At 41.2% G+C, this 14,670-nt stretch overlaps 1 protein-coding gene across 1 annotated transcript in view; it reads right to left on the reverse strand.

Annotated features, from left to right (window-relative positions):
• Positions 1-12,281, reverse strand: part of ALKAL1 (ALK and LTK ligand 1) — a 32,602-nt gene extending 20,321 nt beyond the window's left edge. The window contains exon 1 of the mRNA XM_062501656.1: positions 11,978-12,281. Coding sequence (XP_062357640.1) covers positions 11,978-12,281 — 304 coding nt within the window. The remainder of the gene's footprint in view (positions 1-11,977) is intronic.
• Between the last annotated feature and the right edge of the window lie 2,389 nt (positions 12,282-14,670).

Below are 14,670 nucleotides of genomic sequence, written 5' to 3' on the forward strand. Positions count from 1 at the left end.
AGTTTAGTGGAGATGAAAAAAATCAGGATGCAGTTTAACACTGTGCTTACTTGAGTCTACTTTAACCAACAATGCAGAGTGGAACTGATCTGCTGGGAAATGTGAATGCTCACAGAGGGACTGCCTCCTATGTATGCTGTGGGAAGTAATGGAACAATGCTGAGACTTTGTGAAGGGACCACCAATTATTCAAACTTCATCCACACCTTTGAATACCAAGGAATTAGACAAGGATATGAGTCCAATCTCAAGATACATTCGCATCCTAATCCCTTATGCCTGCACTCTTTTTTGATTAACTAAAATCTGTAGCTCTCCACAAATATGTGCTAGCACATGATGCAGCCACAGCTCTTTCCCAGTGTCACACAGTGGCTTCAGTGTCACAAACAGATATTTTCACATTATAGACTCTGCCTTGGACAGCTGAAGAGTTATTGATTTCGGAGGAAAAACTGGGAGCAAACACTTTTACCAAGCAGAAAGAAAGAAAGAAAGAAAAGAAAAGAAAAGAACTAAATATGAAAAGTGTGGTTTCCAATAAAAAAAAACTAAAGGTTTTCTTGGGCATCTCACTTATTTTGTTCTATCTCCTTTAGCTACCATATAGCTGTACCCCATTTCTGGGGAGAATCCTATTCTAAGGTGTGAGTTCCAATGAACACTTAGAGTGTTCACCAAACAGCTACCTACCACATTTATCTTCCAAATATAATGGTCCAACAAAGCAGCCTCAGAGCTTCATGCACAGAGATTGTTGGCCAAGGAAATGAGGGAGGTAACTTGGGAGGTAAACAACATCAAAGAGAGCAACATACAGAGTCCAGCAGCCTCTTCTGATCCAATGCTTTTTAATCAGCCACTTTCCAATAATTCATTAAGACTTGAACAAAGAGATTGAAGCATTGGCTTCTTTTAGGGCTTCAGCCAAGCGTAATGAAATTATACCAGGATATATTTCCAAGGTTGGATACCTTGAACTCAGCTGTAATTATGTTTATTAGTAATTCTTCAATAGCTGCTCAGAAAGCATATTTGTATTAGTTAATCCTTGCCTGTGGAGACCCTTATATTAGCTTGGCAAAAGAACATTAAGAAGGATGGATTTCTTTTTTTTCCCTCTCAGCAAATCCGTTTCCATCAGAAAATGCTTATTTTATCAAGAAATAAGCCAACTGTAATGCATATCTTTAATGTTCTGCTATTACTCTTAGCGATCACTTTAGAAAACTGTTAAAACTAGAAAGGATAGAGATCTAGGTTTACATATTCTGTTAAGTTTTCATTTGAAATAGAAAAAGTTATTTAACAGCTATACTTTACATTATGGGACTGGAGCAGCACCACATACGTACAGATCATCAATATGTGCATACTTCACCGTTTTTCTTTTCTCCTCTGCCAGAGATGCGAACATGTAAAACACTAAAATACATATTTATTTTGAAAAGTAAAGAAAAATAAATCTCAAAACTATTACAGATCTGATGTATGAGTTTAAGCAAAAGATCCCTCTTTTTAAAATAAAATCTTATAAACAGGATGGCATGTCCCTCAAACAATCTGAATGAGAAAATGTAGGGTACTATGAAACCCCTGATATTTTGAATACTAAGCCATGAATATGTACGTCCCCCTTTCCAAGAGGGAAGATGTATTACAATACTAATTGTTCACTAAACTTACAAAAAGATAATTCACTGAAAATAATGTGACATATAGCAAAGACCAGACAAACTATTCAAGGCATTATTTACTGAAGCTATCTTTCCCTATTCAGATGTGTTTTTCTGTAACAGAATAAAATTTTCATTAATTCATCTATTAGCTACTTGGAATCACTAAACTATCAAGATATTTCAGATGATATTTCATGAATCCAGAGACTCCAAGTTATGCCTGGAAAGTTATTGGAGGGCTCCTGACTGAAGACAAAACCACTCTTAGAATAATATACAGAGACTACATATCTGTAAGTATTAAGAGGAATTAAGAGTATTATTCACTTCATGCAATTCTGCAGGACTCCATTCAAAGCACTTTGTCTTAGCTATCATGGCTGCTAATAAATGTAGATTCTGGAATATTTGCATAAATTAAACACAAGAACAGCTGCAATACATCAAAGGCAGTATATGAGCAAGTTGAATTGACTGAATGAAAACTGATGACATGCTTAACTGCATTACAAGCCAAACTCAGCACTGACAAACATAGGCAAACTCTATTGGTGTGAAAGGAAATAGAATCGAGTTTGCCAGAGCTTAATTAGACCCTGTTCTTTTTTTTAAATATGAATAGGCTCCAGGTTGATTGCTGTGCAAATGGTAGTGTTTAACTGTACTTTCCCTGTGCTTATTTTAGAAATTTTTATATTTCTTTCTGAATTAGAACAGATACAGAACTGTCACAAATGGATTAATGATACACTATTTCTCCATTATAGATACTTGATTCTAAACTACCACTTTATAGATGTTCCCTTTGATCATATGTCCAGTTTATACTCAGACTAAGGTAATTTTACCCTATCATAGTTACATAAGGAGACCGCTTATAAAGTATAACTAAGATCAAAATATTTTTATGTGAGTGTTACGTGTAAATGAATCAAAGACGGTGAGCTACTTAGACATATTAGTATTGGAGTTTTTATCTTCAAGGACCATAAACAGGTGTAATATACATGCAAGCATACATTTAAGTGGGCCAAAATGTGTTGAGCAGAAAGAGCTAACCTTAAACAAAAAAGAAGAAAACACTTTCCATATTTTGTGACTGAGTGACTTTAATATTTCCCTGACTTTTTAATACCACTGTCACTCTTATAATATTCTGGCATTCTGAGATAGAGTGTAACTGCAGAGAAAGTTCTACCCTTAATACTTGAGAAGTTTTCTATTTATTCTAAGATAACACTTAGCATATTTGTAATACTTAATCTCCAGATTTCCTCTTTCTCCTACTCTTCGTTCTGACAAGAAAGAAAGAGCTGTCCCAGCCAAAACTAAAAAAGGAGAAGCAATGCTTTTCTGGAGGTGCTGCTCAGTTCTGGGACAGTGGACTTCAGTATAAATGTGTCATTTGGATTTGTTTCAACGATTTTGAAAGCCCAGACTGCATCTCATGTAAGTGATCCTCCTGAATCACACATCCACGCATGAAGTGATGTCTCCATCACGTAGGTAATGAAGAGCCACCCTGTTCATGAGAAGTAGATCTGAGTGTAAATTTGTTGTACCTTTGCCAGTCTTATCCACCCAAATAATTTATTTTGTAGTAGTCCCTTTTCTGAAAGAATGAAAGTTGTCTGATGTCTGGAAAAGTGACTTAGTACTGAATAAAGGGGGAAATCTGTATATGTTATCTTCATATACAAACATAGCATTTGATCATATAATAATGGGAAGCCCAAATGGTGGGGTTTGCTAATTTACTACTGGCCAAGACGTCCATTCAAATTTTAGGTGTGTAGTATCAAATATGAGCAATTAGCCTGCTCTAGATTGCCTTCTGACCCAGAAGATTTCCCTGAGGACCACAAGAAATCCTCTTATTAGTATGTCTCAGCCATAACTCTTTGTTTACTGTGTAAAGGCAAGTTCTGAAAATCTCTTTCCTAAATTTCCTAAATTGAAATTTCTGTGACAGCAGAGAAGTCTCTCATGTGTTAGGCATGCTATGTCATTAACAGACAAAGAAGTAATTATTCTATCATGATTAGAGTAATAAAATCACAGCTATCGCCTTAATTATTTTAATCCAATGGGATTTAAGGGTTTTACTAATCCAGGGCATACATCCACTACTGCCACATGTACTGACAAGGATGCATTTTATAACACTTCATTTCAAAGTCATCATAACAGCACAGGTTACAGAAAAAAATTGTCAGTTTTCCAGTAGGGTTTTATTTTGCTTTTCACTTTATTTTACAGGCTTGAGTAAAAAAGGAGAAAATAAATTTGAGTAACAAAGCATTAATTAGATTTGTGCTATGGCACTCAGGATGCTGTCTAAAATCAGCAAGGAACATGACAACAATTGCTCTGATAATGTAACTTTAAATGTTTTTCTTTAAGCCAAAGAATGTATTTCAAATCATGTAGTAAGATAACACATACTAAAAAATGCAATTGAACCAACTTATTTGAATTGAGAAAGAAAAACTCAGTAGACTTTAAGAAACAACAAGAAGAAACTTACAAAAAAAAAAACCCAAACATTTAAATATTCTTAGCATTCAAAATTGTGCCTTTACCGTGAGTGCTTTTTCCTTGGCTAGATACGTTTTAACAGTGTGTTTAAAAACAAAGCACTAGAATCAAAACGTAGCCAAAATTTGTAACTCCAAACAGTATTTTTCATTGGTGTTAAAACCTGTATTAAACAAAGACATTTTTAAGCACTGTTTTGGTAAAATCAGTGGAGCACTGTACATTAATGATTTTTTTGGTTATTTTTGCAGAAGCAGACATCATAAAATATAGGGTAATATCAAAATGGTCACTAATCAATCAAATGCTTGGATCTTTCATGTGTTAAATCTTGTTTATAACCTAAAAAATTGTGCCCTCAGTATGTAATCAATAGTCAATTTAAACCCTCACTAGAGCAACTGTTTTCCATTTGGCCGACATTAAAAACCCACAAAACTTGAGTAAATAGCCTGTAGGACTTACACAAAAGTGGTAACCTCAAATTCACAAGTGACAAAATGAAACATTCATCCTTAAATTGAACAGAAAAGTGTAACCATCAACCACAAAACCAAACATAGGCAGGTAACTGAGATTTTTTTTTAATTTTTTTTTTTTGGGGGGGGACACCGTCATCTGAATGCATGTAATGAAAAAGAAGGTATTTACCGTGACTGTTACAGTGTACTTATTTGGTATGTTTTAAAATAAGTCTTACAAAAGATTAACATAAATTTCCATTTCAGTTTTTGGGTATTCTTACTTCTGTGAATTGCACTGGATAAACCTCTGAAAATATTTGCTTTCTAGAAAACAGGTGTTAATAAGGGGGATATGTTCCCTTTCCAATAATTACATTCATGTCACTTGGAGAGATTTTTTTTTTTAAGGATAAAATTATCCCCATGCAGACAATGGTCTTACATACACTTTGGGCATGGAACCAGTCACTTCTTTCTCTCTGCAGACTTTCAGTGGTTGTTTTTGGAGATAGTGCATCCTTCTCAGGTATCTCATTGATTAGGAAGTTTTGGTTATAGCCTTCCACAGTGATGACTACTTTGCAATTGTTTTTATGCTGTGTTAAGCACTTTGGAAAATACAACCCTCTATAAGTCACATTGGTAACTACGAAATCACAAGTGGGCCTAAAACATCACATCATTCTCATGTAAATTAGCCTCAAACCTTATTAATTGAGGAGTCTCTCTGCCTGGATGTATGGATGTATACATAATTCTCTTTTTATATCTTTCTCCCTGTATACTTATTTTAAAAGCAATGTCATCTCCACGCTTGAAGTAGTGTGTTTTCAAGGCTAGAGGCTATCTATCAAACAATAAATTTATTACAAAACCTTTTACCTGTGCACTGCCATTTTCCCACCTCTCAGAGACTTTCCCTGCAGACTAACACCTGAAAAAACAAATCACAAAACCACAGAGACCTGTCATTGTTTCTTGATTGAAAAGTTAAATTGTACATAATGTAAAGAAAAAGAAACCTACACAAAATATATCAGCTCTTCAGTTTGCTCACAGGCTCAGGGCCAAGCGAGACTAATACAAAATGCATGCTGCTCCTGAATTACAGAGAGTAATCCATACAGATCTTTGAAACAAAACTTCTGTTTTCTTTGCTATTCACTGCATATGGGAGAAATCCTGGTGTACTTCAGGCCAAATCCTGGTATAATACAGTGAAAATTCTGGCATTCACTTTGTTGGGGCCAGAGCTGCACACACTAGTAATTGTGTCATGCTAATAGGAGTTTTACAAAAATATGAAATAGGATTAAAACAAAACCCAGAAGATCTCCTCCCATTGATCAAAGCAACAGCTCAACAGAAAAGCTTTTCAGTATGCTGACATCCTATCTTGCTCTGGGGACAGCACAGTGCACTCTGAAATGTTTGCTTCTCAGGGTACTGCAGCTCAACGAGGCTTCTCCCTTTTTATGCCAGGACAGCAAAACATCCCAGGTATCGAGTGCCCTTCGCTGGGATTAATGTGAGTGAGAGCAAAGCCCCCTGGAGACCACTTAATTTGAAGGACTACTCTGGTGCTTCACTACATTTTAGGTCTCCATGTATGCAACAAGTACGTTTTATCTTTGCTCACTCCCTCGTCAGCTCTCAGCATTGGTCCATGGGTTTGATATTCTCCAACACGATATGGGAGACTTCTGTCTCATCCTAGATTTCAGATGCTTTTTGGTCAGTGGCCCTGCTCTACTGGCAGCTATGTTTGCCAAACACAGAGTACTGCAGTTAAAAGTCATATTGCACAACACACCTAAAAACCCAAACAGGCAGGGAAAGGAATGTAGCAGTGGTGTGACAGATCACAAAGCCTTTGTAACCATGACTGACCCAAGCACTGTGCAGAACTGAAGGAAGATACAACTTCTGCAGCATGCAGGATTTCCTTTCATCGAAGGAAATTAAAATCTATCCTACCCACTTGTATTTTGTGAGTGGAACTGACACCTAACCATGGTACAAACAGAGATAATAGTTATTTCCACTGAACTCTCTGGGACTGTTTATATTTCTGCCTCATGGTATGATGAGGTCCTCACAGCCCCTCCTCTGATCCTGCCTCAGGAACCACTGGCCCGGGAAGCATATTGCCCTATGGAATCTTCACTCCTCTCAGCACCCAAGCCAGCTACCCTATCCCAAGGACACTGCCATACAGATGTTTGGCCAAGAGGAACAGTATTTGATGATTCATTACATTTGTTAACTTATGAGAATATATTTTCTTTTAACCACTAGATCAGGAATATACAAATTCAGAATTTATTTCCAGATCATGTCTACCTCATTGAAAAATAAAGGAAAACAAGCCCCTTGCCCATTTAGAATATGGATTATATTAATCTTTCAAAACCAGAATATGTTTGCCTGCTTTTGTTCCAGAAAAGCCTACCTACCAACCTGTCTGTAAAAATAATTTATTAAAAAATGTCAGAGCATCAGGAATTATTACTATAAATCAGAAGAACTTTTCTGTATTTTTCAATATAACAGTTATTCTTCTTTTAAACCAATTCCATCCACTATTTTGCTAATTTCTAAGATAATGATTTTTTTGTAAATGTGATTTTGGAGAATGTCATTTTATCAACTCTCATTTTCTTCTAAGTCTCCTGAATGCCTAGCAATTCCTATTAACACAATAAAGTGTAAAAACAGAAAAGAAAAAAAGTTATTTTATTAACAGGAATAATAATCAGATGAGGCTTAAGTATTACAAAGAACTCTGTTTTATGTCATACCATACATTTTAATTTCTTAGAGACAAAGTTTACATTCCTCAATGATCTTCTTTCTTTTGTTCCAGATCTGTAATTACATCCACTGAAGTAGTTTAGTATTAGTCAAAACAGGTCTGCAGAATTAGGGACTTCCAGCTGTAATTATTGCTACACTTACAGGAGACCTCTTTAAATGAGGAAAAATAACAAAACTTTTCTTACACCTTATATAAGATACAAGGGCTTGATTTAACCATAAACCAAAATAAACCCCAAAGATATCTTTCAAATCTAATTCATGATGAATAATGGCTAAACTTGCACTATGTAGTAGGACAACTTACAGTTTTCTGCTGCTGATGTGTAAGAAATTTTGGCATAAAACTGAACTCGTAAGTGCAACCTCAAAGTTTAAATATTTTGAGGGCCAAATTCTCTTCTCTGATGTTATTCTAAATCTGAAGTAGATACGCTCAGAAGGTTAATTTGAACATACTCGTAAACTCAGAGCAATATTTATCTTCATTCCTTCATGCTTGAAAAATGACTACTCAAAATGTTTTAAAATGTCTTGTTGGTCTCCCAGGACAAAATGGAAATTTCAGCCCACTAAAGCTTGTAAATTTTGATAGCTCCTTGCTTCACCGTGGTGGGCAACATGTAAGGAAAGAATAATCAAAGCAGATTTTTTAATTTCTCAAGATTTCTTTAAATCTAATTACATGGAAGCTATTCTGGTTTTGAAGAAAGTGTTTGAATAACTGTAACAAAGAAAATCTAAGACGAGTGACAAACTATTCTAGTTCCCCTGACGTGACATCCAAAAATAACCTGAAGCTGAATCTTTTCTTCGTGAAAATACATGTTTTCTTCATAAAAGAGGCTGACCACAGTTATGCATCAGAAAAAGGACATAGCTATAAAAAAAGATTATCCATTGAAGAGCTTTCATCACTCAGCTTAAAAAACTTTAAAATACTTCTTAGTGAAAAAAAAAATCACACTAAAGCATAGAAACTTCATGGAAATCAGGCAAGTAAAGGATGTTATGACAGAAATTTTAATCTCACTGGATATAATAACTCAAAGGAACAACTTGTATTTTTAGCAACAACCTACCAGGAATCCTAAAAAATATGAAGATCGTTTTTTAGTTAGTTGGAATTTCTTCTAAAGGTACTGCTCAGAGTATGTTCTTACTCTCATTAATCAGATCACCAAGAAAAACAGGGACAGATCTGTGTAAGATAAGACTTTTGAACATGTAGGGATAAAAGAGATAAGAAGATAAGACAGATAAAGTGATGGTGAAACTGTTCTTTCTATTGCATATGTAAGTGTCCTGGGTCATACAAAAACCATGACACAAATTTTCTAATGGTTAAGAAGCACATGACATGGAACATAACCCTGGTCATTGAAGGAAAAGTGCTGAAGAGTTCTTTCCAGGCAGGTCACAGCATCTCACTGTCCCACACAGTTGGGCAGGTTTTAGTATCCACTGTATTTCAGGCATGCCCCTTTGCTCTGTGACAAAAACACATGAAGTAGAGCACTACTCATTCCCATGGCATAGCTCTGGCTCAGGACCTGTCCATGAACCACCTGCAAGGCACATCCAGATGGAGTATCACAGAACAAAACCACTCTTGTTTTCATATCCTCTTCACATATCTAAATGATGTCTGACAGATAAATGTTTCACTCTTCTTTTTCCTGCCTCAACAAAGACACCCTGTAGGTGCTGTGCTTTTCCATTACAGCCTGAGCTAAATGAGCAGGACCCCATTAACCTAAGGAGGAGGTCCCATCCTCTCTCAAACCTCACCCCTGGACATGTGCTGTTGCCCTGTGCTGCCCCTAGAGCTCACCCGGTAATACTCCAGGTCAGCTTTCTCACTATACAAATAGTTAACCAAGCCCCTAAATGAAGTAATAGAAAGGTGAATGTGGAGGTGTGGTTCAGTGCGTGGTTAGACTAAAGCTGGAGAGAGTCCTGAGAGCGAGGGAATAAGAGGGGAAGCACATTTCAGTCCTCCTGCGACTTAAGTCTTTGATAATAAAGAGTATAATAAAGAGTAGCATCCTCAGAAAAGGAAAAAAGGAAGAGAGAAAACACACAAAAATTCTTTGTCTTGCATTTTCTGTTCTGCATACAGCACTATTCTGGATGCTTTTTGTTTCAAACAAAAGAAGTAATTAGCTGCCAATTATCTTTTAAATCAGACACTTGGATTTGATTTTTAGCAGCTACAGACAATCAAAATACATAACTAGAGTTTCAAATGCTTGGCTGAGTACTCAACTGAATGCAACAACTTTCCTGTCTGAGGGGAAGATAAGCCGTTCTGTTCAGCTGATGATCAGGTACTACCAGCTGGAGTAAAAAGCTGCCATTAAAATGTTGATGACAGGGGTTATAAAAAAAAGTTGTTTACTTGTAAGAAAAGCCTTGTCACAGTCTTCTATACCCCCCCCCCCAAAAAAAAAAAAAAAACCAAACAAGTGCACACCATCATGACAGGTACTAATTTGTACCCTTGGTGTTGGTAACAAAAAATGAGATGAATATAAAAATTTGACTACTATTTAAACTGTAGATTTGCTCTTTCTAGGCTGGAGAGACAGCTACCTTTGTGGCTGCCCCTAAGACACTGCGCCTATACCAGAGACAACTGGAGAATTTCTCTAAGGCTGTTCAGCTGTTCCTTTTTTGTACCACATTGTTACTAAAAGTAACCACTAACAGAAAACACGAACTTACTATGTATAGTACTGATGGATTTATGACAATTCGCCTTCGAAGTTGCATAAATATTATGAGGTATTTATGCTTTCTGTAGCTAAATAGAATTATTTACTTAAGAGCAAATATCTCAAATGGGAGAGACTGTTGTCCAAAACAGGATTTTAATTTAAAACACTTGGTAATAGTAATTATTGCAATAATTATTGCAAAGAGACTAATTCTCAGGTTTATACTACTCAATCTTTCATTCTCTTGATAAGAATAATATAAGCCTTCATGCTATCTGCCTTGAAAAGACCATTTTATGTTTTTTCTTGGGCTGAGGTCTTGCCCATAGCGCATAAAGAATTCAAGCCACAGTAAAAAAACAGTTATGACCAGTCATGCTGATAACCCGCAGCATCTTCTCCAGTCAGTACACAAATCCCTGGCAATCAGTCTGAAAAAGCAAGAATATCTGGAAACTCACTGGGACAATAAAACAAACCCCTTATGGATGCACAGTTTGATACCTGGAGCAGATCAGACTGAGGAGCTCTCAAGGCCAGAGCACTGATTACTTTTTCATTGATAAATTTTAGCCCAGTTTCCTTAGAATGCGCAGCAATCTCCCTGCTCAAGAGCCACCCTACCAATCAGTCATTCACCTATTAACTTCCGAATTTGTTACCCAACTTCAAGTTTTTCCACAACGGGGCTTAATTTAATTTAAAACAGACTAGCGAACAGAAAAGTCTCAGTGAGACTTGAGGAGGGCTGCATCTCAGCTTCACCCGTTACCAGCCATCAGCCACAAGGGCGCTCTCCAGGGACACAAATCCCTAAGAAACCAAACTTCCTTGGGTTCTCTCAGTTTGGTTTTCTCTCCAGCAAGGTCTGTGGCAGGCAACAAGAGAAAAATGTTAGTGGGCTACAGCCAGGGACAGTCACTAGATTCTCATTTTTTTTCAGTACTGCAGCATCCTAAGACCCACAAACCCCTCAGGCACCTCCACTCCAGGAGGAAATGTTTTTGCACGGCTCTGCACTAAGCCTAGCAGCGTGTCTCCTAGACAAGAACAGAGTGACTATCACCAGGCAGCTGTGCTTGGCCCTGAACTGTCCCTGCTGTCACTGCCAGGCCTGACCCGTGCCAGTGCTGCAGATGGCTCCCTGTCCCAGTCTGAGCAACCTCCGAAAGGTGAAATGAGACCCATGCCCGGCTCGGTCCGGATCTTCTGCACCTGCCCTGAGAAACTAGAGAAGGGCATCACATGGGAACCAGCAAAGTTGAAGTTTAAGAGAGCTGCCGCGCAGATTGGCCATTTTATCCTCTTTGTGCATATCAGAGCAGCAGTCCTAAGCCCGGGGAGAAACGGGGCTCCCCCAGTGCTGAGCTGCAGTATAGGGCAAGTTGGAAGGCTTGCTCTGAGAGGCTGCAGATCAATGCTGGCCGCAGCTGACCTCCCGGCAAAAATTGCCGAAGTCCCAGTGACCCTCTCCTCCCTTCCGTCTCGGATACCCCCACAGCTCCGGCCGGGGAGCGGGGCTGGGCTGTGCTGCCCTCAGCGGGGGTCGAACTCAGCACGGGCAGAGCCCCCGCCGCGGCAGCCCCGGGGCGATGGGAGGGAATCCCCCGACCCGCTTTCCTCTCGCCCGCTCCCTCCCGCAGCGGGATGCGCCGGCAGAGGAGCCGTCGGGCTCGGCCGCGGGAGGAGGCGGCAGGGACGGGATCCGGAGGGGCTGCACGCCCGGGCTCCCTGCGCGGGGCAGCGCGGCGTCTCTTACCTCCGTGCCTGGCGGCGGCGAAGAGCCGCGGGGCCGGCGGGGCGGCGGCGGCGGTGCGGGGCTCTGTCGGAGTGGCGCTGCCCGGGCTGTACCGCCGGGAGATCACCCGCTCCCTCCGCGGCGGGCGGGGCGGCAGCGGGCGGCCGTCGTCGCCCAGGGCTTGGAGGAGGATGTCGAGGAGCGCCCCCCGCTCGGCTCCGGCGGCGGGCACGTCCCTGCCCTCGGCGCCCGGAGGCGGCGGGGCCGAGGCCAGAAGCAGGAGCACGATGGCGGGCAGCGCCTGGCGCTTCTTCGCCCCTCGCATTTCTGCGGCGCTGGGAGGAGGCAGAGAGCGAAGGCGGTCAGCGCCGGGCCCGGCCCGCACCCCACCCGCCCGCCCCCCATGCCGCGCCCGGGGGCACCCCCTCCGCTCCCGACGCCCGGGCCGGGCGCTGCCCGCGGAGCTGGACCCGACGGGCCGCGAGCTCGCCCGGCTCCACGGAGGCTGCGTTTAATAGACGAGGATTAGGGGAAGGTTATTAACAGCGCCGCACATATTCGCGGTGCAGGGTTTTGCAGGGGATTTGCTCGGCTCCCTTTGCCCCTGGAGTTCCTGCGCCCGCCGGTGCCTCCTGGTTCAGCCGGCGGAGCGGGGCGGCGGGGAACCCCGCGATGGGCCAGCCTTGTCCAGCCGCCCGGGCAGAGCCGCACCGGGGTTTTGGGAACGAGCAAAGACGGCGAAAGGATGGAGTTCAGTGAGGGGCGAGTTACATTGGAAGTGCCGCGAATCAGGGTGTAAAGGGCGAAAACAATAATCAGAGGCTGTTGCTTCGACAGCAGCACTTAATGCCCTAAGTAAGCTATTCTAATTATAGAAAAGGGTAGGATTAAGAGGGAGGGAGGGAAATTCTGTTATTTACAAACGGTTTTCTAGTTGGCCTGCCTTGCAGATCCGCTTGGGCGAATGAGTTAATCGGAGCCTCAAGGGAGCCGGTTTTCCCCGACGGTGCCGGGCTCTCTCTCCCTCCGTCCCCGCCGTGCCGGGGCGCACGGCAAACCCGGGAAGTAACCGGGGAACGACCCGCGGTTCCCTGCCGGGGCAGCGACACCCCCTCGTTCCACGCCAGGATCCTCTCCGGAGAGCCGCTTACCTTCAGGCAGAGGCGAGTCCGGCTGGGTGCTGGGTGGTCCGGGCTGGGGAGCGAGGTCCTGTGCCGCCGTCGGAGAACCCGTGTCCCCGCGGAGGCTCCGCCGGGCGCGGAGTGGGGCGCTCGGTGCTGCGCCTGGGGATGGGGGATGCGCCCTTCAGGGCCATGCGCTTCTCTTATATAGTCCACACCGGCGTACTCATTTGAGTACTATCGACTTTAGGTGGGTGGCAGTCGATGGAGACACCTCTGGTAATCACTCTTGGGCTCAGAGAGGGTCTTTTCTGACAAACTTCCTCCTCCCCGTTTGTCCCCCGGTGGATGGCAACTGAAAGCTGCGTTTGAAGTGACTCTGATCTATTTGTGAAATTAGATTTCCCTGAAGATTGGGGAACGCTTACTAATAAAGCTGCCGGCTCAAGAGATTAAAATGTGCTTTAACTTAGCGGGATTCCCTTGGGAATACAACAAGGAAACTATTTAATTCCCCCCTTTTTATTGAACCAAGAAGCCGTGAACAAAGTCTGAAGTGTGTATAAATTTGGTTCTGTTTCAGTAACAAGGAAAGTGGTAGTCTGTCTTGGCAGGTGAATTCAGACTATGAACCTTGTAAAAGTTTGCTTCTTCAAAACAGCTGTTTTCATTTTTGAAATGAAACTTAATGAAAAGGTCATAGAAAAGTTAGCGACCTAACAAAACCATTAAACCCACTGGTTAAAAAACTTGAAGCCCTAAGTAGATCAGCCAAAAATTAGTGAATAAAATCTCACCTTTCAGAGAGCAGCTGTAGGCAGGTGGGCTTGATAGATTGAAAAGCAATACACATTTTTCAAATTATACCAGATGTTTTATGTAGGTATTTTGCAAGTATAACCCTTTGTCATAAGTTGCCACCTATATATTGACCTAATAAGAGTAGGACAAAGAGAATAAACATTTGAGATTTCCTTTAAGATGTGAAAATGGGGAATTTGGACTTGAAAGAGATTTAAACTATTACAAATCTGTATGGCAAACAACATTTCCCTACGAACTTTGTGTCTTTCCCCAGACTCCTTCATTCATACCCTTCTCTGGTTGTCTCAGACACCACACACTCTGGGCTGTATCTCACAGGGACTGTGAGGTGATGGGAACCAGCTTCTTCCCCACATCATCCTCTGCTTGGACTATTCTCACTCACCTTTGGGGGTCTGATCCCAAAAAGATTGGACACCAAACTATGTTTAACTAAAAAAAAAGCTTGCAAAGGGTTTTATCATACAAAAATTTTTTAGAGGTCAGTATGCTGCACTAGATACACCGGGCTGACCGGCAGATTCCCAGGATAACGGAAGCAAGGTGCCATTCTCTTTCTTGCTAGGTGATTTCCTGTTTTTGCATCTTTATTGGGTGCATATATGGAGTTTACTTTTGTCAAGCTGAGAGTTAATTTCAGTGAAGAGGGAAAGGGGAGCAGCAATCATCCGAGAAATAATGCAGCATATTAATTAACCAGCTGCAGAATAAATCCCGACTCTTCTCTCCATTTGCTTATTTGTTTCTATTATCTTATTATTCTTTTAT

This window comes from Cinclus cinclus, chromosome 1 (genome assembly GCF_963662255.1).
Source record: "Cinclus cinclus chromosome 1, bCinCin1.1, whole genome shotgun sequence".
NCBI lineage: Eukaryota > Metazoa > Chordata > Aves > Passeriformes > Cinclidae > Cinclus > Cinclus cinclus.